We start from the raw sequence: 27,069 nt of genomic DNA, 5'->3' as shown, positions 1-27,069 counted from the left end.
TAATTACTTGACCGGCAAATAAATTTATGAAGTTGTTTATGATGGAGATAGTTTTATGATGCACGGTTAGTCTTTTGTTCAATTCGCTGGATGAATGGATAATCATGGAAAATTGGTTTATTTTATCTGACGAAAATACATGATTCGGTCACGCGAAATTAATTACTATTGGGAATGAATTATGATATCCGATTGTATGCTAATGCGGCGCAGCTATCTGTATTTCATTTAGGATAGTCTGTTGAGATTAGAAAATATTGTTTTGTTGTAATTTGTTATCGAAATGTTAACTTATCATACGTCATTTCAATATAATAGTCTTTCGTGTATTTCATCGCACTAGTGCGGTAAAGTGATTTAACTTAAATTCTAATTTTGTTGTTTTCGTATCAAAGCTAATGGTTTAATTCAAACGTGGCCTCAATATATTATTTCCTAGGTGTATTCGCTTAGAGCGAAATTCGTAGAAAATTTATCATTTTATGACGTAAGTCACAGCACCGTTGAATTGCAACAGTTAAACAAACTCTGAACGACTAACAAATCACCTTTCTGTTTGCACTTCACCAAAATAAAAGATTTTTTCTCCGTCGCTTTCAAAGATTATCATCATCCAGCATGCATGCTACAGAATACAGAATGTGCATATTCTAACAAAAAAAAAACTTTAGCACATGAAGTTGAGATAACATAAAGCTCATCACGGCACGTCAAAGCGAACAAATTGAAGAGAAATCCATAAATTTATGGCATATTTGGGTCTTGTCTTCATTACGGTAAAAATGTCATAATATTACCGTCGGTCCAAGATTTAAATCTTAAGATGGTTATCTATAATTGCTTTCTTTTCACGAGACGGACGACGGAGAAAAAAGATCTGATTTTGATCATAAAGCCCACAGGCATATAATACACATCATCATACGTCCATGACAACAGCAGAAAAATTTTTCTTGGAAAAGTTCATGGATTTTCTTAAAGTCTTTTCTACTTTCTTCTTTTTGTGGATTGTTGTTTGAAAAGAAAATTTTTTTCGTTTCTTTTGTGGCGAAAAAACAACCTTTTCGTACAGACTAAAGCCTCTATTCAAATCATAATAGGATACCTAAATATCGAAAATGACCCAGTACTTTTGTTGATAAGCATAAAACGGATGTACAGTATACGGTATATGGCTGGAATGACACAATTGAAACAAATTTTGTTCAGCATTTTCGGCAAAAACAAATTTATTGATCAAATCAGACATTTTTTTCATCCGATTCATCACAAAGGGAAGGTAATTTCATAGCGTTGTAGCTGTACTTTTTGGAATGCCCAATAAATGAAACGTGAGGTGTATCCCATTTTTCCATGATTTTTGGACAGAAAAGTAGCGACTAAACATTCACTTGTCATTTCGTCAGTGTCTCTTCCGAGGTTCCGAGTGATTTAATACCTGAATTGTTTCTATTTTCCGCTGAGGATTCATTTTTGTCTCGATTAACACCGTTAAGCAATCTACGGGATATATTTTTCTTTACTCACGAAGAGCTGGTTATGTGAAAAATTATTCTGATTCTTAACTCGACAAGCATTAAAACTGCAACTCGTCGATTCACGGGAATCAGACGCTTTCCTCCAATCATTTATCGTATTTGACTTGTAATTATTCAGAAAGTTTTCGTTGTACAATTTAACTCTAACTATGTTTACATTTCGTATTTTTCATCGTTTATATCGCCGTAAATCAGATTGATGATTTATTTTACTTAATAAACGAGGAAGAAAAAAACATTGTTGTAAAATGCATGCTTGAAGAAATGAGGTAAGTATACGAATAAATCTCCTTTTTGTGAAATTTATAAATTAATGTAATTGTTTCGGTACATGTCTAATGGGAAGGGAGGGGGTTTACAAGTAGAATATACTGAGTACAACAATATAATAAATGAAATATGCACTCTGCTTTCCTATACTACACAATAAACCGGCAAACAAGATTTCCACCATTCCTATACAATAAATTCTAGTAACAGATGCATTAAATGCAGTCAGACGAATCCCATAGTTGTTTGAATGTATATCTATATATTCTGTAAAAGTTTAGTTTGTACAATATACGAATGTAGTTTAGCTGCTAAAAGTTCTCAATGCAGAGCCTTACATTCGAAAAGGATATAGTTTAACGATATTCGTTCAAGCGAAACATTGCCAATAAAAGTTAAATCTTCTATTGTTATATACATGTTATGTGATCGGTTGCGAGTTGCGATGCATTTGCGGATGCGGAATCATAAGAAAGTTTGTTTTTTTTTCTGCTGTGTTCTTTATATGTTAGTTTTGTACATTTTGTAGACCTACATGTAGATCCTTTTGGTAGAATAAATTTTTTCCAATCTGCAATGTAGCAATGAACTCTTCGATATGGCACAAATATTTTGGCATTCATGCCGGGTGCGTTTTAGTCAAATAGTTTTAAGTCACAAGCATACAACCGAAAGTTCATTTCTAAAAGGATATGTACGAACTATCGTCGGCTGGATGATCAACCTCTTTTATAGAATTGATTAGAAATGCAACATACATCTTCAGTGATCTCTCTTTTTTAATCAACGTGAGAGAGTGTAACCAACTTAATTTTACATCAGTATTTCCCAATTGAACACATCCAGACGAATCAGGGCCAGTTCAAACTCAAAATGTTTTCTTAAATAATTATAAAAAGACCAATCACCGTTGGAAGCCGTGTCCTTTGTTCAGTTAAAAAATTATGCTAAGAGTATTGTCTCAATGGAAGTCTACGAAGTTGTTACTAACTGACGTTCATAGAATCCTATCGACAAAAGTTTACAAAACTACGAAACTACAAAAAAAAAATACTTCGAAATGTGATGTCCTTATCTCGTACACTTTCATCGATTGCTCATTGATTTGAAATCAGTTTCCTTTATTATACTAGAAATACATCAAAGCAATACAAATCTCATTCAACATGTACTTACAAACATTTTATGTAATTTTCTGCTGAATTGGTTCATAATCGAAAGATGGGAAATACTTATTTGAAAACAGTTTTGAAAATGGATTTTTATTCAAGAACTCCATTTGTATCAAGTCACATTTTATCAAACGTCCAGTAGTCACATTTTTCACTAACTTCCAATTGCCACAGTCATCCATTAGATTTATTGAAAAGAGTTACAATAGTAATGTGTTGTACAGTTCGTGAAGCTACAAAAATCGATAGAAAATAAATATTTCAAATCAAATTTACAGTAACAGTCATACAATTACCGGTATTGAGGTCACCGTAAATTTCACATTCTGATTAAGTATTCCTCAATGTTCTGTTAATCGGTTCTGTTAACTTGTAACTCATTGATGGATAACTGATATTTATGCATGTTATATGCCGTTTTAGATACTGGAATACTAATTTACTCTTGATATGCATTATTATATATTCAACGAAACGAACTTAAATGTAAATAATATCGAATTAGAAGTAAATACAATTTGAATGAGGTATTAGCATTAAAGGTTGGAGGTGAGAGTATATGAATTTCATTTTTATAACGTGATGGACTGATTCTAAAAGATTGGGGTAACGGCTCCGGTTATGAGCCGTCCGCCAGTTACGAGCCCCCTCTTACCATAAGAAACAATGTTTCAGTTACGTACCGCCCTCAGTTATTACCATAAGAAACAATGTATCTGTTACGAGCCCCAGAACAATAGATTCGTAGATACGTTACCTATAGAATATGTCAACAGCAAAAGAATCTTAATAACGCAGTTCGCGACATAAGATTGCTCTTTTATTCTGCTATTATAAATGGAATTGACTTAATAAATGTCTAGATATACTCGGTGTATATGAGGCTTTCTTACAACAGCTGAATTGACTTCGAAGTCAAGTTTCATTCCGATTTCCGATACTATTTCAATTGCCACTTTCGGATATGTTGTAGCTAGGGCTTATTCCAATAATTTTTGAAAATTCTTCAAGAATTTATTAATTTTACAACGATCCACTCTTTAAATGACCGTCTTTTTCTAAATCTTTTATTTCACCAACTTCTCTCATTTCTCCACAACGTATTTATAGAGAAACGGGAGAAGTAAGAGTAATAAGAAATTTAGAAAAACACGGACATTTAGAGAGTTTATCGTAGTAGGATTTTTTTAAAATAAGTATTTAGGAAACGAATTTCTAAAAATAGGCCCTGGTTGCAGCTAAATGATCAAATTTATTAAAATCAATAAAAAATGTAAAGGACACATAAAATCACAGCTAAACGTGAATGAAGAATGAATTAACGTGAATGGATCAGGATGGAGAGGAATATAAAACCCTCAGTTCGTATATATTAAAAATGTGAAACTCCTCCCCCTGCCTAACAATGATGCAAGCCATTTTCACCGTGTGAACCCAGGTTTTAAATACAGAATTATAATAATGACACTCCAAATAAGTTATAGCACCACTTTACAGCACCAATAACAAAATAGTAAATTCTCTTTATTCCGTTTTATATTTTTGGCATAATAAAGCAGATTTTATTTTTCAATTAGGCTGAAATGAACTACATCTTTACACCACACAAGACTCCATTGACAACATTTTCTTTAAAGAAAAATCCATTTTGTGAAAGTGGCACTGCATCAGCATCAGGTGCATTTTGCATAATTAAAATTTAAATTTTTATTGAATTTTCCGTTTTTTCTCATGAAACTTTTTATAAATTCGATATAAAACTTACTCAGTGGTAATCCAGTCAGTTGATTTAGTTAGCTAGTGAACCACACAAAATCTGAGATGTAGAACAATTCGTATCATTTGTAATTGTAATCGATAGCGATGCAGACACTTATTGTATATCGGTTGAAAATGTATTCATTCGTTAGTCACGTATCGGTGATAGATTTAACTTCATTCAGTGCCGGACTGGCCCTTTGCATTTTTATATAAAAAAGCAGCCTTTTTCGAATTTTACAGGAATTTTCCCGATTTCCCATAAGAGCCTTTTGGTAGCCAGTCCGGCACTGACTTTATTAATTAGTAAAGGGGCTACTTATAAAAACGCAACGAATTAAATTATTACCAAGTTTGCTAATTGTGCACATTAGGTTATTGATCCATCGTATTGCTGCGTGTAAATGTGCACAGATAACCTACCGTTATGACAGAAAAGAATTTTTTGGAAGCTTTCAATGATTGAAAACTTACCAAAGCGAAAATATATATTTTTCGCTTCGTTCGTTAAGTGTTAATTGTTAATAGCATAAAAACATTGAAAAGGGTCATCACCTTGGCAATACGGAAGAATACGCAGTTTAATTCGTAATCTCTTTGAACTTGTTCGATCATTTACTTTTCGCATAAGTAAACGCGAACCGGAAAAAATATGGAAAATATTGCGAAAATATTTCAACGGAAAAATTGCTTTTTTTCCTCGCAAGATGGGTGAACATTTTAAATAAACAAATTAATGAATTAAGTCCCTTCGATTGTTAGTGTAATTAGGCTGGTTGACGGTCATCGGGTTACTGTAGAATTATTCATTGATTTCCGAGATAAAAAAGGCCGTTTGGGTTAAACGATTTCTGTAAAATATTCGACCAAACCATAATGGTGATAACTGGAGACCAACCGCATGTTAGTGATCGAAAAGGGAAATAAATTTTATAGCAAAAAAAGAAGAAAATTTAGAGCAGCTGAAAATAAGAGAATAAAGGTTCACACCCCAATATTAATCATTTAACCGTAAAAATTCTTTTCAACCGAATGAACATCTCCGTACACTTATCTTCGCATACATATAGCGTTCAGACGGATCCCATAACATTTTTTAGATTGTCATCAACCGAATTTACAATTCAATTGATAGATGCCTCCCGAAGGTCTGCATTTTTTATAGCTATTTATCCGACTGTTTTCTGATAGCAAATAAAAGAGAAATAAAAATGAAACTCAGAAGAAATGAAAGTAAGGAGGAACACTACAAATACAAAAGTTGTTCTAAATAGTTCAAGATTGATTCTATCCTTACTGCCTCATTACACTCGGAATGGCTGATGAGACGTTGAACCTTAGTACAAACATTTGAGAGCTCTTAAGAATTCCTATTTTATTTGCTGATCTTTGTTGGAATGCTGCATGGTGAAAAGGTATTTATATCTTTAGTGGCGCAATCCATATACGACAGCCTCAACCCACACCAGTATCCGGAAATAAAAAACAAATCTCGACTCATCACTCGCATTGTTTCCAACAAAATAACACTTCCAAATACATGGCCTGAGATGTAAAGCACGAATAATAATTATTTATCTACCTAGGTGGAATAATACAAGTGAAAAAGTGCTATTATTCTGTTATCGCTTCACCACATGGCCTTTATATAAACAAGAAAACAGATGTTATCCATGCGATGCTTTGAACAGCCGAAGTTTAGAGAGTAAATGCTACTCAATTTAATTATATACGCTCCCGAAACGCAAACGACGACGACCAATTTGTCCGAAGGGGTACTTTAGGAGTCAATTTCAAGTTATCAACATTATATGTCTATAAGCTGTCACTAACGGTATAACTAATCCTCTTGTGGAAAATAAGCCAAAGTCAAGTTCACATAAACAAACAAAACTTCTCAGACCAAAGTACTTTGTACTTTGATGATATACGCACATATAATGCCAGTGAACGATAAATTATTTTAAATTACAATACGTATCGTTGGTTGAAGAAACTCTTATCTGTGCACTACCACTCAGTGCACTTTTCAAGCAATTCGCGACTTATTAATGTTGATACAGTAAACTGATTGTATTTCAAGCTAGAACAATTCCAATTGTAATGTAAATTGAGATGATACGATTGGTATACGTCGTTAATGGAGTGTATCAAGCAGTCAGTTAATGTCCAGACACAGTATCAAGCGGTCAGTTTATTTTTGCTGCAATTTAATTTTGTGATAAGTCAACCGGTCGTTTCATATAAATAAACTCAATACTCAGAATCTTAAAGTGTAAAATATTAAAATGATATTTCCGTTGTTAGTTTTACTGGTTGTGGCAATAATTTACATTTTTATTAAAAAACAATATTCGTACTGGGAACGCAATGGCATACCCTCCCACAGACCAACTATTCCTTTCGGAAATCTCCAATCACTAGTCAAAAAGAAAAGATCTTTTGGACATGCCATTTACGATCTTTACAGGAATACGACCGAGCCATTTATTGGCATCTATCTGTTTTTTCGTCCAGCACTATTGGTGCGTGACGCTGCACTCATAAAGAATGTACTGCTCACTGACTTCCAAAATTTTCACGATCGCGGAGTTTACTGTGAACCTGAAACGGACCCCATGTCTGCAACGGTTTGTATTCGATGGAATTTTACTATGTGACACGAGAGTCTCATAATATGCCTCTATTTGTTCTACAGCTATTCGCATTGCCTGGACGTAGATGGAAAAATTTAAGAGCAAAGTTGACTCCTGCATTTACATCCGGCAAGTTGAAGGGAATGTTTTCAACCATTTCAAATATTGCCAGTGAATTTGTTAAAGTATGTGAACCGATTGCCGAGAATCACGAGGCAATCGAAATCCGTCAAATAGCTGGACGATATGTTGCGGATTGTATTGCTACAATTGCTTTCGGTTTAGATAATGTATCGACTTTAAACGATCCGGATCACGAATTTCTATTGAATGGGAAGGAGATGTCCCAAAAATCTGGATTTGTTGGTACAATACGTCGCTCAGCTGTTTTTCTTTGTCCGAAGTGAGTTTGAAAACAATTTCTATCACAAAACTTGGTTTTCTAAAAATCTGCTTGTTAACAATTGCTTTCTCGCAGTCTGTTAAAATTTATAGGCATGAAGGGGTTGCCAACATTTATTAAAGAGTTCTGTTTCAATTTGGTCACAAAAACAATAAAACATCGTGAATTGACGGGTGAGATACGGAAAGATATCATGCAGTATCTGATACAATTGCGAAACAACTCCTCAAATTTGAAAAATGAAAACAGCAATATTAATGATGATGACTCATTAGGTATAGATGTACTTGACAACAATAGATGTATAATTGATGTTAAATGTATATTTCATGTAGATGAAAAAGCGATGTCATTCGAGCAAATAGCTGGTCAAGTATTCATTTTCTATATTGCTGGTAATGAGACTTCCACATCGACAATCGCATATACACTTTATGAGTTATCACAAGACGTCGATTTAATGCGACGCGCACAGCAAGATATAGAGCAAACGCTCGACAAATACAACGGCCAATTAACATACGAAGCAATCAGCGATATGCAATTCGTTGATTTGTGTGTAAAGGAAACGTTGAGAAAATATCCATTTCCGATGTTAAACAGGCAAGCGATTTGATTTGGTTTAGTCCTTATTAGTCTCTGAATTTAAAATTCTGCTTACAGAGAGTGCACCAAAGAGTATCAAATTCCCGGTACACAAACGGTCATCAAAAAAGGTACAGCGGTCGTTGTTTCGGTACTCGGAATTCACAGGGACGAGCAATATTTTCCCGAACCGGATCGATACAATCCAGATAGGTTTGCATCGGAAAAGCATCCTTTTAACGAGGACATGTACATGCCATTCGGAATGGGACCAAGAAATTGCATAGCCTATAGAATGGGTTTATTGGTGTCGAAGGTAGCCGTAGTGATGATACTTCGACACTATAACATAGAGATGGTCAAGAGGGAAGAGCTTGAATTCGATTATAGGGGCGTCGGATTGGTTCCGAAGCCTGGTCAATGCAAAATAAAGTTAGTGAAGAAAGTCGTCGTAGAATAAGTGTTAGAAATACACGAAAAAAAACTTCACTCATAAAACTCAATGCACTGAGTAAAAACATATTTTATACCTCACAAATATATTAGTTGTAAACTCGTTATTCAACCTTCAGTCTTTGCAATATTTAATTTAAAACACACATTGCCTTTACACGGGACCAAAGGTTGAAATAGTAGATTATAATACCGGAGAATATTTGCAGCGTTATACACTCGTGTATATTACACACTCGTGTATATTACACAAAATACGAGTGCAACGAGTAATTGTGTAATATACAAGAGAGTATTACGCGTGAAATATTCTCACGTATCATATTTTCTTTTATTGTATTGCGGAAACGACCATCTTATCGACATATTAATGTAGGCTTATGACTCTAGGTAATTAATAATGACGTCATATCAATGGAATAATTGAGAGAATAATGTTCCGTATAATTCTCCGAAAAACAGTGTTTAATGTTGATATATACAGTTACCCAATTATATTATGACTACGGTTGTGGGATTCATTACTTTTACATCCTACACACTTCCCACATTCAATTGAACCAACGAATTCAATTTCATTTTTGATTTTGTCGATTGGCACCATTGACATACAAGTGGTTAGTTCTCATTATCTGCTTGTGGTGGCACCATATACTTTGCGTGTCCAAGCAGTTAAAGAAATACTAGGTAGCGTCAATCAAAATTCTGAAAGAACAGGTTAGATCACATCTGATTTGATCGCAAAGGCAGTAAGCAATTTAGAATTTTTTTTTGTGCATTATATGTATTTTACATGCTACATGCGTCGAAAACGGTACTTTTCATGTTTCACGCACTAATTTCGACTTCTAAAGCATGCAAAAACCACTCGGGATAAAAAGACGAAATGTCTCGTTTTCGCGTGTTTATTGACCTCGGCTACGCCTCGGATCAACAAAATTCACACGAAAACCATACTTTTCATCTTTTAATCCTAAGTCATGTAAAATACTAATGCTTTTCTGATCTTTCAAACATGAGAAGGAAATTCGTGTGAAATGGGAGAAATGTAAAACGCTAATGAAATACATGTAGAATGAATGGAACGAATTACATGAAGAAAACCAACAAAAGCGTTAAAAACGTATGTTGATTGTTGAGTTTAAATTGGACAAAAGATCAAAATTCTAATCATAAGATATTGTGCAAAAAAATGACGATCGGCTGTACCTCCACCGTTTTTGATATCCGCCTTCTTGGTACATAACATATGCAAGATTCTTTTCATAACATTTTCATTGTTCATTTGTCAACAGATTGTGAAGTGACATTTCAGTTATTTTTAAGCTTTTCGTGATATCGCAAAAACTGCAGGTTATTTCATTAACTTTGGGAATACGGGTTCCCCAATTCAAATGAGTGATAGATCGTTGGATTCATCTTTGAATTCTGGAGAAGTCACATCATTAATTTTTTCGATTAATTTTGTTTGTTTTCGGTGCAAAGCGTTCAAAAGTGAAGGCTTGTCAGAGGGTCCCGTGAACAGTTTTTCAGCAATAACTCAAGAAATAATTATTGTAAATCATTGTTATGCTGTACTAATGTCGGTCTTGGGAAGACCTACTACAGGTGGAGTGTATGCACTGGTTGGTGCAAGTACCAACGTCTTTTTATCCCGAGTGGTTTTTGCATGCTTTGGAAGTCGAAATTAGTGCGTGAAACATGAAAAGTACCGTTTTCGACGCATGTAGCATGTAACATACATATAGTGCACAAAAAAACCTTCTAAATTGCTTACTGCCTTTGCGATCAAATCAGATGCGATCTAACCTGTTCTTTCAGAATTTTGATTGACGCTACCTAGTACTTCTTCAACTGCTTGGACACGCAAAGTATATGGTGCCACCACAAGCAGATAATGAGAACTAACCATTTGTATGTCAATGGTGCCAATCGACAAAATCAAAAATGAAATTGAATTCGTTGGTTCAATTGAATGTGGGAAGTGTGTAGGATGTAAAAGTAATGCATCCTACAATCCCATAGTCATAATATAATTGGTTACCTGTACACCGCAATGTAATAAATGTGTTTAGGTAAATATATCCTACATTAATATGTCGATAAGTTGGTCGTTTCCGCAATACAATAAAAGAAAATATGATACCGGAGAATATTTCACGCGTAATACTCTCTTGTATATTACATAAATACTCGTTGCACTCGTATTTTGTGTAATATACACGAGTGTATAACGCTGAAAATATTCTCCGGTATCATAATCTACTATTAATTTATGTTACTTAATCATATCGCTCATTCCAGCATTACTCTCATTACATTCTCATAAAATCCAACAGAAATTCTTTTGTCCTTTCCCAGGATTCTGTGGAATTTCATAAAGTTCCGAAAATGTAATGTAGAAGATGTCCGAAGATGCTTTCAGCCAATTCGATAGTTATTCACACTTAAGTTTCAATTTCAAGCATTAGCGGCGTGTTTACAAAATTTGCATTAGCTGACAGTTTATTAATTCTCTACAATTAAAGCCAAAGTAAAGTTCACGAGCAAATAAAGACTCCTACGCCAATGTGTTTGCATTGTGTTTTCTCAACTTTTGTATTTATTATATGTAGTTTGCAGATGTGTATTTTTATTACGGATGCTTTATACACTTAGTAGATGTATTCCCGTCAGAGAGTTCATCAGCGCTGATAAATGGTCGATAAACCGTAAAAAGTAGTCTTGAGGCTATTAAAAAATTAACTGACAGTTGCTAAGTTTATGAGTGATAATAAATTCTGACGGGAATACACCTTCTAGATTTAAAATATGCTAACATCGCTATTGTAAATTGATTGCAAAACTTGATAGCTAGAACAATGCAAAACGTGATGTATATAAATGGAATGGTACAATTAGTGCTTCATTAATGTACAGGCTCTTTATCAAGAAATCAGTTTGCTTCTGCTACTTGCTGCAATATCATTAAATGATAGCTGAGAATCTTTGTATCATTAAATTAAACTGAAACTTAGAATGTCAAAATGTTATTTACGTTGTTACTATTACTGTTTGTGGCATTTTATATTTTTCTCAAAAAACAATACTCGTACTGGGAACGCAACGGCATACCCTCAATCAAACCAACTATTCCTTTCGGAAATCTTCAATCACTAGTCAAAAAGAAAAGATCTTTCGGGCATGCCATTTATGATCTTTACACGAGTACGAATGAGCCATTTATTGGCATCTATCTGTTTTTTCGTCCAGCACTGTTGGTACGTGACGCTGTACTAATAAAGGATGTACTGCTCAATGACTTCCAAAACTTTCACGATCGCGGAGTCTATTGTGAGCCCAAAACTGATCCTATGTCGGCAACGGTTTGTATTCGATTGCATTTTACTCTGTGACACACGAAAGCCCCATAATATGCTTCTAAAATTCGTTCAACAGCTATTCGCATTGCCTGGACGTAGATGGAAAAATTTAAGAGCAAAATTGACTCCTGCATTTACATCTGCCAAATTGAAGGGAATGTTTTCAACCATTTCAAATATTGCCAGTGAATTTGTTAAAGTGTGTGAACCGATTGCCGAGAATCGCGAGGAAATTGAAATCCATCAAATAGCTGGACGATATGTTGCGGATTGTATTGCTACAATTGCTTTCGGCTTAGATAATGTATCGACTTTAAACGACCCGAATCACGAATTTCTATTGAACGGGAAGGAGATTTCTCAAACATCTGGATTCGTGGAGAGAGTCCGTCGCTCAGCTACCTTTCTTTGTCCGAAGTAAGTAAAAAATAATGTTAGCAATTTTCGTAGCCTGCACGTACTGGTCTTACTTGTTGTCTAAAAGGCTGCTGATTAAAAAAAATGGACAGTCTATTGAAATTTGTAGGTATGAAGGAACTGCCAACATTTTTACAAGACTTCTTTCTCAATATTGTCAAGCAAACAATAAAAACCCGTGAAGCGACGGGTGAAATTCGCCAGGATATAATGCAGTATCTTATACAATTGCGCAACAACTGCCCTTTGGAGAATGAAGACTGGAAATTTGACTCATTAGGTATGAGTGCGAGTACACGCATGCGACAACAATAGATGTAGAACAGAGATTCGAAAAACCGAAATTTTCGGTTCGGTTCAAACTATATGAAATACTTGCTCACACAAATCATATACAATTGCTCCATTTACTTATTTTCGGTTAGTTTATAATCAAATAAATCAATTTGGACGAGTCATTCATACTGTTTTACGGGAAAATTTCGGTTTTTCGGATAACGGATTCATAAATGGAGAATTAAAGTTGAAACTTTATTTCACGTAGATGGAAAAGCGATGTCATTCGAGCAAATAGCTGGTCAAGTATTCATTTTCTATATTGCTGGTAATGAAACTTCCACATCGGCAATCGCATACACACTTTATGAGTTATCACAAGACATTGATTTAGTGCGACGTGTACAGGAAGATATAGAGGAGACACTCGAAAAACACAACGGCCAATTAACATACGAAGCAATCAGCGATATGCAATTCGTTGATTTGTGTGTAAAGGAAACGTTGAGAAAATATCCATTTCCGATGTTAAACAGGCAAACGATTTGATTTGGTCTAGTCCTTGTGGGTATCTCTAAACTTTAAATTCTGCTTACAGAGAGTGCACCAAAGAATATCAAATTCCCGGTACACAAACGGTCATCAAAAAAGGTACACCGATCGTTGTTTCGGTACTCGGAATTCACAGGGACGAACGATATTTTCCCGAACCTGATCGATACGATCCAGATCGGTTTGCATCGGAAAAGCATCATTTTAACGAGGACATGTACATGCCATTCGGATTGGGACCACGAAGTTGCATAGCCTATAGAATGGGTTTATTGGTGTCGAAGGTAGCCGTTGTAATGATACTGCGACACTATAACATAGAGATGGTCAAGAGGGAAGAGCTCGAATTCGATTTTAAGGGCGTGGGACTGATGCCAAAGCCTGGTCAATGCAAAATAAAGTTAGTGAAGAAAGTCGTCGTTGAATTCGACCTACCACAGAAATGATCAATGATGGACTCCATTAGATTGTCATTAAAAATTGAAAATACATAATAATGCGCCTAAATCACTCAAAAGAAGTTCGTTCACTGCAAATCCATAATCTCACAGATAATGACATCGCCTTAGCGAATTTACCAAAGTTGCGACAATATTATAAAACCCTTGCTGGAGTGTGTCGTGCTTAAAGGATGTAAAATAATTTTCAGTTGGTACTGTGAAAAGTCGAACACAGAAATGCCGTTGACTAATACATTGGATTTCCATAAAACGATTTTTATGTGTGAATGAAAATAAAACAAATTTTATGGGTGAAATAAGTTATGTAGATCGAAGATAGATAGATAGATGGATAGTCATAAATAAATAACAGGCCACACCTTCAACTATTCCCAGCTTTTTTTGTATTTAGTTTTCTGGTATATGCATCCAAGTGCTTCTTCTTTCCGCCGTAGCGAAAAAATGGGACCGAATCATGGCATTTTTTTTACAGAAATCCACCAAACATTTTGCTCCTAAGAGCACAGTACAATCAATTTGTTTTAGTGAAATATGTCACGTTATATCCGGTCACCGAAGGTCATTAGGAAAGTGATTGCAATCGGATTATAAATACGCTTTTCGTTCTATTGGGCTTGACAATAATGTTCTCAGACTGATTTTCCCATTCCGTTACGAAGCACAATAACTGAACGTGTATTTACCAATGGTTAAAAGCTTAAATAGTTATACAGGATAAACACGCAAGGATAAGAAGGTCATGTTACCGATTAATAAACACAGCGCTGTGAGAGCTTTTGTATTGTGCGGTTATTTGATTTTATGGAAATAATAAAATTTGCATATTTTGGGGAATGTTTAAACTAAGCCACACGTTGCTGCTATGTAATTTTGAATTTGCATGTATAATGTGTAAGATATTCGAAATGCCGAAACGAATATTTTCCTTTTTAACTTGATGAAGTTTTGCATTTTTGCAGACTTCTAGTACCGTATTCAACTTGACTGAAAGTACGAGTTCGGACCAGAAATGCTGGATTAGACATGTGAAAATATTTGAGAATCTAAAATTATGAAGCTACAGTTGAGTTAAGAATCTGTGGCTTCTGTAATTTTTTAAATGTATTTTAACTGTTCAGTAACACGTAACAATCAGTTGTACACGATTTGTGAATGCATTTATCTTATGAGGTGTGATAATAATTAACATTCACACTCATAAATAGGGCCGGACTAGATAGTCCGTTCGGGAAATTTAATATCGGGGTGAAGTTAGCCCAAAGCCAAAATCTGGACTAGTAACAATTTAACCTTATGTGTGTGTGTGTGCGCTGTATGTGTGTGTGTGATGTATGTGGATGTGTGTACATAACAAATCCTATTACATAAAGAGTTATGCTACGGTATTTATATATAACATGTTCTGTTATTTACAACGGATCGTACATTCTATAATCCGATTGTCTGACAAGATATTTAGTCACTCTTGATTGCTGTGTATTTTGGTCGCCCCAATATGTTCAGTACTCTTGACTGGTGTGTATTTTGGCCGGACCAAGATATTCAGTTCTCTTGACTGGTGTGTATTTTGGTCGGTCCAAGATATTCAGTTCTCTTGACTGGTGTGTATTTTGGTCGGTCCAAGATATTCAGTTCTCTTGACTGGTGTGTATTTTGGTCGGTCCAAAATATTCAGTTCTCTTGACTGGTGTGTATTTTGGTCGGACCAAGATATTCACAAAATCTTGACTGGTGTGTATTTTGGTCGGACCAAGATATTCAGTTCTCTTGGCTGTTGTGTATTTTGGTCGGCCCAATATGTTCAGTTCTCTTGACTGGTGTGTATTTTGGTCGGACCAACATATTCAGTTCTCTTGACTGGTGTGTATTTTGGTCGGTCCAAAATATTCAGTTCTCTTGACTGGTGTGTATTTTGGTCGGACCAAGATATTCACAAAATCTTGACTGGTGTGTATTTTGGTCGGACCAAGATATTCAGTTCTCTTGGCTGTTGTGTATTTTGGTCGGCCCAATATGTTCAGTTCTCTTGACTGGTGTGTATTTTGGTCGGACCAACATATTCAGTTCTCTTGACTGGTGTGTATTTTGGTCGGTCCAAAATATTCAGTTCTCTTGACTGGTGTGTATTTTGGTCGGACCAAGATATTCACAAAATCTTGACTGGTGTGTATTTTGGTCGTACCAAGATATTCAGTTCTCTTGGCTGTTGTGTATTTTGGTCGGCCCAATATGTTCAGTTCTCTTGACTAGTGTGTATTTTGGTCGGTCCAAGACATTCAGTTCTCTTGGCTGGTGTGTATTTTGGTCCGACCAAAATACACACCAGTCAAGATTTTGTGAATATCTAGGTCCGACCAAAATACACACCAGCCATGAGAACTGAATATCTTGGTCCGACCAAAATACACAACCGTCAAGAGTACTGAATATTTTGGTCCGGCCAAAATACACACCAGTCAAGAGAACTGAATATGTTGGACCGACGACCAAAATACACACCAGTCAAGAGTACTGAACATATTGGGGCGACCAAAATACACACCAGTCAAGAGAACTGAATATCTTGGACCGACCAAAATACACACCAGTCAAGAGAACTGAATATTTTGGACCGACCAAAATACACACCAGTCAGGAGAACTGAATATCTTGGTCCGGCCAAAATACACACCAGTCAAGAGAACTGAATATGTTGGACCGACCAAAATACACAACCGTCAAGAGTACTGAATATTTTGGTCCGGCCAAAATACACACCACTCAAGAGAACTGAATATGTTGGACCGACCAAAATACACACCAGTCAAGAGAAATGAATATGTTGGACCGACCAAAATACACACCAGTCAAGAGTACTGAACATATTGGGGCGACCAAAATACACAGCAATCAAGAGTGACTAAATATCTTGTCAGACAATCGGATTGTAGAATGTACGATCCGTTGTAAATAACAGAACATGTTATATATAAATACCGTAGCATAACTCTTTATGTAATAGGATTTGTTCTGTACACACATACACATACATCACACACACACATACAGCGCACACACACACACACATAAGGTTAAATTGTTACTAGTCCAGATTTTGGCTTTGGGCTAACTTCACCCCGATAATTTAATGTAGAGCCCATAAAATTTGAGAATGTTTTATTTATTCAATTTTTTCATATAAACACCCAAGAGACCCTTTGAGAAACGCCCGCATTCCCATGATGGTCAACCTGGCACTACGCATATTATATTGTTGATGCTGCATCAAAACTTTCCAACTTCAAATTTTACTTTAAATATTCGCATAAACTTACGAACCGTCTGTTCCTTTATTTCTTTCATGAACTCTACCTTGTAAAATTTTCTTCATCCGTCAGATGATTTGGTTGTCCTGATCTGGACTTCGAAAATCAGTTTCTGTTTTGCTTGAATACAAATGACAAAGCACACAGTCCTTGTGGCTTATGCCAAAATTTTATCTTAGTGTGATCTAAATGGTAAAGATAAAGATCGAAAAGATGTATATATACCATCCCACATCACGCAAAATCAAAAAGTTGAATACGTGGCCTAGATCCATATCATATTATCATATAAAACTGCAGCGCTAGACAATCTCCGCAAGTAATATATAATTTATTTGATTTTTTTGTAGTATAGCGAGTATAGCCAAGTACTCTTGGAACACTTTTTCGTTTATCTAAAAAATTACAGTTGGTTTTTAATACCAAGAGAATATCACAAAATGCATTTAAAATAAACCTGACCTACGGTATTTCTTTATTCTTATGGTGTTGCACAGTGTTGCTAAATTAAATTTCACAGTTCTCAGTGCTTCAGCAATTTTTATTCAACACCATTAATAATTTCAATTACTTTGTAATTAATTTTTTCATTCAATTTTAAATTGCTTTAAAGTTGACGCTGCTGTTGAAAGAAAAGAGAAAAAAAAAACTGTTGATAACGTAGTAGATAGCTGCGACGACGACAATAGCCCCGTAAGAATCAATGTAGATAGCTCGGTACACGTAATACGATACATATCAAACGTATGCTTAATACCGACACATCCAATTAAAATAAACCCGCAGTATCCACCTCAACTTTTCCCCTCATACACTTCGGTCTTCTTTTACTTTCCAATTAAGTTACATAAAAATAGGGGAAATTTAGTCGATTTACATGGAAAAATTACACCTACGATGGTCCGACCGACACTCTCCAGAGAACTCTAATTTATGATCCAATGAGCTGATTTTGACAGACTTTTTCCCTGCTTGGTCAAGAATTTTTATTTTCTCCTTACAAAATAGTTTCTTAGACGATACGGACACATTCCCTCCCTAGATAACGGTGTGAAAACTTTGAAAAATACATGTTCTTTATTATTTCCTAATTTCCTTACAACAGAAAGATTACATTACGTATTTGATGATGATATCACAGGTCATATAGGATAAAGGATATAGGTTTAACATAAACAAACGAGCCGTCAGAACAGTCGGAGCGTTTGCTGCGACTGAGTCACGTACAAACCCCACGTACAAATACATCTATTGCGTACGTGACCCTAGTTCGTCCGTCGCCCTACTCTTACCGTAAGCCTACTGCGCCCGTAAACGTCGGTAAAGTAAAATTCCTATGAAATGTGTACGTCTTAAAAATTGCGCATAGCGCAATTACGAAGCCCCGTACGACGTTCCTTTCAAATGTAACACAAATTTCGAATTGACCTAAAATTAAGTAAGTATCATTTTCACCGATTTATATTGATTTTACAAAAATCCAAAATGGCGGCCGACGGCCATTTTGTTAGGAGGTGGAAAGTAGTACGGCTGCTTTACATTCGTTAGTACCTTTCAAACAAAAAAAAAATTTGAAATTCGGTCAAAGTTTACTCGAGATATTACCAAAAAACACCACCTTCACTGTACGGCCGAGTAGCCACATATAAGCTCACTCCAAGAGACCTAGCTCACACTCCGGTGAATCGAATTTCATCCCTGATTGGTACGGTCAATACCTATCTAATAAAGCAAAATCCATCTAAATACGTTCAAATTTGGCCAACCTACAAGCAAAAACGGCTTGCCGCCCTGTACCTAGTTCACACCAAGGGGTCTAACTCACGAGTCGGTCATCCAATTTTCATAAACTTTAGGCACTTATTATTTAGGCACAGTTGGGCACTTATTGGGCCCCAGCTCCGGAGGGGTCGACCCAAAATCGCCCATCTTCGAACTTAGCCTCACTATTTTGACTATCTTTCAGGGAAAAAAAATTTTTGAAATCGGATTTGATTTACTCAAGATATCGACGTGACAGACGGACGGACGGACAAAATTTTTATTGCGGATTCGTTATCTATGAACATAGGCAAACACTTTGCCCTTACCGTCTGCTTCGAATTCCATCAATTACACACGGCATCGTAATCCTATAAGCCCCTTCGTACTTCGTACGGGGCTAAAAAGAAAGAAGCATTGTGACTGGGGTCACATCACAGTTAGACATCACAGTTTAAGTCATCATTCTCAGTTTATAAAATAATAAGGCGACACCGGTCCAAACTCATCACTTTCACTCATCACCTTAAGCTTCACCTTCGACCGAAAAATCTCAATGTTATTGCACAGCTCGGAATTAAGTTTTTTTTTTTTTTAAATAGAATTTATTATCACTTCTTCGTGGGGGTACGTGTGAGGTCTATTGTATTCGTTGATTGACTGTTGGAGAGTAGGATGAAGTTGCGAATCATAGACTTGACTCATTCTTCTCGACGAGCGTTGATAAACGGTACGGTTGAGTCTAATGTCAAAACTATTCCTTGTTCATCACGTAGACCCTCAACTTCGACAACTTAAAGAAAAACTCACCGCTCGAAATGCCTTATTTTATATTCGTAGACACTAAGCAATTCAGCTATATTAAAACTGCCAAGATTCCTCGAAGATTTCTCTGATGGTTATTTTCTCAGACTCGCAACCATATTCAACTTTCAATCAAAAGATACTGTTATCTCATCAATCAATTTATTCTTTGTCCGTTAATTTACTGAAACGTTACAAATATCATTTTCAATTTTGGCTGTGTTTCTGCAAAACACGAGTTCCCACCTCGGTTCCCACTTTTTCATACTTAGAAAGACATGCATCGGACTTGAAACTGACTTGCAAAAAATGCATTTTTTTGATACCAACATTGAAAAATGATACTTTCGCCCCGCATATGAGGGGCGAAAGTAAAAAAATGCATCCCACGGGGAGAAAGTACTTAACGAAGAGCGAACGCAACTGAACGAACAGCGAAAGTGACTGACGTCACAGAAAATGAGAGAAATGAGTCGAGTTGTCAACAAAATCCGCTCATATTATGCAGAATACTTTGATCAAAATTGTAAAACACTGTGCGCCAGTGTTCTTATTGAAATTAGCATACAAAGTTGATACTTTTTGTTACTGAATGATTTGTTAGTTATATCTTAATTTTTGTGTGTGTTATTGTTGTGATGGCTAAATTATTAAATTTTTCATATACCAGGGGGCTGCCGCCCCCTGGACCCCCGCATTTTCTGGCTAAATGCCTTTTTTTTCAACATTTTGTTGCGATGTTTGCGATACGTATCAATTTTCAATGTTGGTATCAAAAAAAATAGTATGAACGACTCGGGGCAAAAGTAAAAAAATTCAACCTGTGCGATTAGAGCCCTTGCCTTCGGCGCGGGCTCCAACTCTCGCACACGGTTGAATTTTTTTACTTTCGCCCCTTGTCATTCAATGTACTATTTTTTGATACCAACATTGAAAAATGATACTTTCGCCCCGCATATGAGGGGCGAAAGTAAAAAAATGCATCCCACGGGGAGAAAGTACTTAACGAAGAGCAAACGCAACTGAACGAACAGCGAAAGTGACTGACGTCACAGAAAATGAGAGAAATGAGTCGAGTTGTCAACAAAATCCGCTCATATTATGCAGAATACTTTGATCAAAATTGTAAAACACTGTGCGCCAGTGTTCTTATTGAAATTAGCATACAAAGTTGATACTTTTTGTTACTGAATGATTCGTTAGTTATATCTTAATTTTTGTGTGTGTTTATTGTTGTGATGGCTAAATTATTAAATTTTTCATATAACAGGGGGCTGCCGCCCCCTGGACCCCCGCATTTTCTGGCTAAATGCCTTTTCATTTCAACATTTTGTTGCGATGTTTGCGATACGTATCAATTTTCAATGTTGGTATCAAAAAAAATAGTATGAACGACTCGGGGCAAAAGTAAAAAAATTCAACCTGTGCGATTAGAGCCCTTGCCTTCGGCGCGGGCTCCAACTCTCGCACACGGTTGAATTTTTTTACTTTCGCCCCTTGTCATTCAATGTACTATTTCTCGGCATGTATGTATGTATGTGTATGTGTATGTGATGAAAAGTATGTGTAGAATTCTCCGCCAATGCAGCGTTGTTCAAAGTTCCCAAATATTAGGCTATGCGTATGCCTTGTATAGTGCTAAAAATGTTTGTGATGATAAATTCATAATATCTTCAATTTTTCTTTCAGGCAACTGTTTGCCGTTCGACTTACGACTTTATTAAATGTACGTCTTATAACGTGAAAAAAACTCCTATTAAAATCAAGTTAAAACTGAATAGAGAAACCATTTACTTAAAATCGAAGCACACAATAGAGACTCAAGTGTGGAATATCATATCTCAAGTACAATTTCCATTCAAAATAACTCGTTGCGATGATGTTAGCAATAAACAAACAACAATCCAAAAATATTGATCGAAAGTCTTACAGAAGTTCTACACAATGGCAGAACAGGCAATGTCAAAATGAAAAATTGTTTACCGAAATTATTTATATTTCTCAAGCCTTTCCACACACTCTCGGTGGAAAATACATTTCCTTTCCATCGTAAGTATATTACTTTAATACAGCTCGTATCATACGTGATACGTTACAATAGTGAAACCACTTGAAAAAGCTTTCGTAAATACACTTATTTCAAGGAAAACCGCTACTACAGCCATATCAAAACTCCTGGCAAGCAAAGTAAGAAATTTTCGGCTCTATTATAATACCTAAACATTGAACTTGAATTTGTAAGCTGATAATGTAAGTAGTTGGTTTTTCGACATGTATACGTATATTACGCACACTTCGCTAATAAGCTTGAGGAATGGTGATCCTGAAATATAATAATAAATTTTAGTATTTAATTTATAAATGAATGCGGGTTAACGTTGAATTCACCCAAGATATTAAGTTGTACACGAGGCATTTTAACATGTGAGGATATGAGTGGCTTGAGTTGGGTCTAGATAATTTCAAATTACCTCCATGCTCAGACCTTTTAATATACCTATGTTATGTATATATATGGCTGTTAAATTTCCATCCATAAAATAGCAATGGGAACGTGAGTGTTATAAAACCCTAATCATATATACTTTTCCATGTATATCTTGTGTACAATGAACTTTCTGTGTGAATAAATAACGGAAAGGGTATGCTACACGAGAGAAAATGCAGATATAGTTAATATATGTTTTTGTTCGAAAAGGTTACATATGGAATCAATTCCCCGAAGAGCAAATGAAAGAGTGTGAAAAGTACTAATTTAAAATTGTTTTTGAAAAGGGAAATTTAATCAATGAATGAACACTTTGCATCTTGTACACACGCTTCATATAGTCATGTACTAACAGTTTTAATTAAATAACAAAAAAAAACAAAAAGATTTTGAGAAGCAAGGAAATGTTTTCGCGTTAGAGATCTTTCATTCTTGAACCTTTCTACGATGATGTATGTTTAACGTACAGAGGATGGAGAATAACTTTCGTTTGTTTTCGACGGACGATGGAAGGAGACCCACCGTTATTAGCTCCAATTACTGTTCAATGAAACAATTCACATATTATCGGTAATTCATTTCGTTAACACGACGAGAACGGGTGAGAATAAGCATGATGTAAGTGTTATAACGATAGCTTTGTTTCCGAGAAAATACAAATTCGACACTGAGTTTCGGAAATTTTTTCTTGTTATACCCATTCGCAGACGAACTTTATGAACGTCGACATAACTTCGTTAATTACGTTGTCGTGTGTTTATTGACCTCGACCTCCCATCTGATCAATAAAATTCACACGAAAATTGGAATTTTCACCTTATTTCGTCCCTACATTCCGTTCATTTTTACAAAAAAAAAGAAAAATATTTACTGGAGGAGCGGAATATGAAACCATTATTTTTGGGTCGCTGCTGTTTTTTTCCTGTGTTTGTTTTACATTTTTAAACAAGTCTTCTCTACAGTGGAACCCAGAAAATGTAACATCAATCAACATTTCCCTGATGAATAACATGAAGAAAATGTTTTTAAATAATAACAAAGAAAGAAATCCTCAGATTCGCATTAGCAACATCTGGTTGGCTATCAGTACAATAAGCCAAACCCAACCATGTGAAAAATATTTAAATTCATGGAAAAGATAGTTGAGATCTCAGACTCACTGACCTTTCTGATTGTAAAAAAGAAACCAAACAAAACAACCAGAATGACAGCGCGATCATCTTGTGGCAATAAGAGAGACCCTAATGACCTCAAAATATTCTGTCATTGAATAACGTTTCAGTGAAGACATATAATAACTATTTAGGCTACTAGAACTGAAAAATCGGTATATCGGTGAACCGAGGTGGAGTGAAAGGTCCGAGACGAAATCGAGTACCTAGTTTACCACATTGACTTCTGAGACGTACCGACTGAAAATTTGCTGTTCACGTAAAACTTGAAACAGAGGAAATTCCCAACATGTACAATACACACGGACACCTTACTTGCTCTCAAAATTTTCACGTTGTGTCGAACGAATGCAGCTCTTAGTTTCATTTACTTCGTATAAGTAGATAAGAGCTCTTAAATAGAATAAAATCGTTGAAAACGTAAAAATCTACATCAAATTGAAATTTATCTCGTAGTCTTGCTGAATACTTGCATTGTTAAAATTCTTCGTTGAAAAATGTTCCGAATTGGTGGAAGAGCGATACTTTGCTGTATTATTGTATTTATCGCTCAAGTGAATTCGCATGGTCGTTTAATGAAACCCGTCAACCGTTCGTAAGTTTAATGTTCATCTAAACCTCTCGTTCTGTGGAATGGATTTTATCGCTATTTTGTGTTTAGTTCTATTTGGAGACTGCCACAATTCAAACCGTTAAACCCACCGATCAACTATGACGACATGCAACTGTTTTGTGGTGGAATACACCAAAAAGAAGTGGTTGGGGGAAACTGTGGTGTTTGTGGTGATCGGTACACAGATCCAATACCTCGAGATAATGAGATAGGAGGAAAATATTACAGAGGAATCATTACTGGGACATATACGGAGGGAGGCGTAAGCCTAGATGTCCACAATTGAGTCAAATACTATTCTCTGTTATGGTTTACAGATTATCGATATTGAGGTTCAGCTTACCCAATCGCATTTAGGATTCATGGAATTTAGATTATGCACCAGTCCGCTATCCGGAGAGACTCAAGACTGCTTCAACCAAAATATTTTACAAAGGGCTGACGGTCAGGGAACCAAAACAACGGTCAACCACACAGGGTGGTATAAGATGCAATATCGTCTTCCCGCTGGTGTAGCTTGCAATCACTGTACGCTTCAGTGGAACTATAGAGCTGGTATGAGCAAATTATTGGTTAATTTACAGACGGGATCTTTATTTCGTTCTCTTAGGTAACGACTGGGGTCCTTGTCCGGATGGCACTGAAAGTAATACGTAAATAATGTGACTGGTTTGATCATTAATTTATGTGATGTTTTTGAACGTTTTAGAAAGGGGATGTGGACCACAAGAAACGTTCCGGGGTTGCTCTGACATTGTTATCACACGAAATCGTTACGAATATATTTTGGTACTGCTGATATAGTGGAGAATACACTAGAGTTAAAAAATTTTGGTATTAATTGGAAAATATTTTTTCAATTTCACTTTCGTCAAAGTAAGAGCTTTGTCGATAGTGTGAACTATGATCTTTTGCAAGGAAACATTTGGAAATTGCATTTGAAGGGTTGGAGGGCCAGAGCTTAGCGAGCCACAGATCACACGGAAAAATGAAATATCCCAAGGTTAACACAACATTTTTCACAATAAAGCCTGTCGAAGTTTCAGCGGAGTTGAGAAAATAACAAATTTTAAAGCCTGCAGAAGTTTCAGCGGAGGTATTTGTCATTCCAAGTCAATGTTCATAAAACTTAATTCATCTGGTTTACCTTTAGACGTTGTCATCTGATGTCAACAGAGAAGACACAAAATAGCGACGAGTTATGTGAATTGTGCTCTGATATAGGAAAATAATTGTAGAAACTAATGAAGTAAAAGTTTTATCTTTTATGACCAGAAGCAGCAGATTCGATAACTATACTGTTGATAGGCTTTCCGACTGTGAAAGATTGAGATTATTTATATCGCTTGCTGTTTATAAATTGTTAAGACAAAAGATTTATAAAAAAAAATCAAGAAGCAAATCAAAACCTTGAGTCCTTTCCGTTACAATACTCCCATTTTGCTCAATATCGTCTTTCTCCTAATAACCTAATCGTTTCTCAAAGCATTTTTTATGTGCTGTTGTGTAAACTATACATAAAAAGTGCCGAGGTATAGAAGTTTGCCGAAACGCAATCATACTATTTACCGATAATGTACGTGCCAAGCCAACGAATCCACTAACTATATCGGCTAATTCTGCCTCATTAACGAAATTCTTTATGTTTTTCAGCGAACAACTTTGTTCGTAGTTTATGTACAGAAACCGAGTTCTTACCATCCAGCAACACCGTTACTTAATCTCGGTTTAAAGCTACGAAAAAAGCACATTAGGTTTTTATGCACAACATTCATTTCCCAAATAGTGTAGATAAACATTCTTGGTTAGAACACTACCGTACACATGTATAACGTTAAAATGCATTGCTTCAATGACAACACAGTACAGTACAATGACAACATAACATATAGTCGGTTTTCAATATGACGCTCTACCCACCTTAATGCATACTATAGTCCGCACTGTGTTACTTAACATGTAGGTGTACATCTACTATATAGTTCACAGAATAGAAATTTACCTCTCGTTAACATAAATCTATCTCGTGGCGTGAGCTTTAACTTATTCAGCTCGAATATATATAATTGCTTGATGTTATGATATCTCTTAGATGTTGTAAGTTTGAGAGTGTTATTTGTTATCTAGAGCGTAACAGCTTTATAATTACTTTGAAAGTGTTTGTATTAATGTTGATAATATAACACCATAACACCATTAATAATATATGTGGTCTGGTTGTTTCCAGGATATATATATATATCTAACTATAACGGATAATTACACTTATGAATCTATTGGTTAACATGGGTTTGAACGGTATGAACATTTCCACAGAATCGATAGTGTATACGATGCTAAACCTTGTCAAGTAAAGTTATAATTTGAACTTAGAAAGACTTTTTCAATTATTGGACCCATATTATTTGCTGACAAGATGTTAATAACTTAGCAAACACCTTAGTATACGATAAGACTACGATTAGAATGTTATACGGTTGTTTATCGACTTTTCAAATTGATCTCTTCTACGGCATGCCTGGTAACTATATAATGATTATACTAATCGTACCGCAAGAACATAAGTCATTCAAATTTCAGTATGAATATTATCCGTTCGAATTTCATGAACATTGTCGTAATCCAGAATTTATTTCCACTATATGCAAATATCAACGAACGTTGAAAAAGCAAAGAAATAAAAAGAAGAAGGCGTTTAGAGGAGACGATGAAGAAGAGTCAGTACTGCTGCTCGGGTTTTGTCCTGTGAGTAAAAATTGTGAGGATTTCAAGAAATGTTCAATGAATTTCCCAAAGGAGTTTCCAGAATTTTTAGAAACAGATGAAACGTTTATCATACGGTGGTGCTGTGAGTGGATCTTTAGAGTAAAATGAATTGTAAACATTGTTTTGTTCCACAGAAGCAGAAGAAAAAGCTTCTTTCGGTGGGTATTAGTAGTAAGAAAAATGAAGGTCGAAATTAGTTTTCGTGTGAAATTTGTTGATTCATCAACTAAAGATGAAAAAAGACACGGGGCCAATCTAATTACGTTTCTCCTCGGAT

General features: G+C 35.6%; 2 protein-coding genes across 2 annotated transcripts; both read left to right on the top strand.

Annotated features, from left to right (window-relative positions):
* The first annotated feature begins 6,866 nt into the window (after positions 1–6,866).
* On the top strand, positions 6,867–13,944 carry LOC119077224. The gene is made up of 10 exons (XM_037184404.1): positions 6,867–7,368; positions 7,437–7,777; positions 7,853–8,052; positions 8,113–8,380; positions 8,441–8,819; positions 11,833–12,180; positions 12,254–12,594; positions 12,687–12,874; positions 13,139–13,406; positions 13,469–13,944. The coding sequence occupies exons 1-10, from the start codon at positions 7,027–7,029 to the stop codon at positions 13,866–13,868; spliced, it is 3,075 nt and encodes a 1,024-aa protein (XP_037040299.1). The 5' UTR covers positions 6,867–7,026; the 3' UTR covers positions 13,869–13,944.
* A 9,824-nt stretch (positions 13,945–23,768) lies between these two features.
* On the top strand, positions 23,769–26,433 carry LOC119076907. The gene is made up of 5 exons (XM_037183924.1): positions 23,769–24,008; positions 24,075–24,288; positions 24,344–24,581; positions 24,637–24,672; positions 24,736–26,433. Exons 1-5 carry the CDS (start codon positions 23,911–23,913, stop codon positions 24,828–24,830), a joined length of 681 nt encoding a protein of 226 aa, XP_037039819.1. The 5' UTR covers positions 23,769–23,910; the 3' UTR covers positions 24,831–26,433.
* The last annotated feature ends 636 nt before the right edge of the window (positions 26,434–27,069 follow it).

The sequence above is a fragment of the Bradysia coprophila genome, unplaced genomic scaffold, assembly GCF_014529535.1.
Source record: "Bradysia coprophila strain Holo2 unplaced genomic scaffold, BU_Bcop_v1 contig_232, whole genome shotgun sequence".
Taxonomy (NCBI): domain Eukaryota; kingdom Metazoa; phylum Arthropoda; class Insecta; order Diptera; family Sciaridae; genus Bradysia; species Bradysia coprophila.
This window is presented reverse-complemented; position numbering and strand designations above follow the sequence as displayed.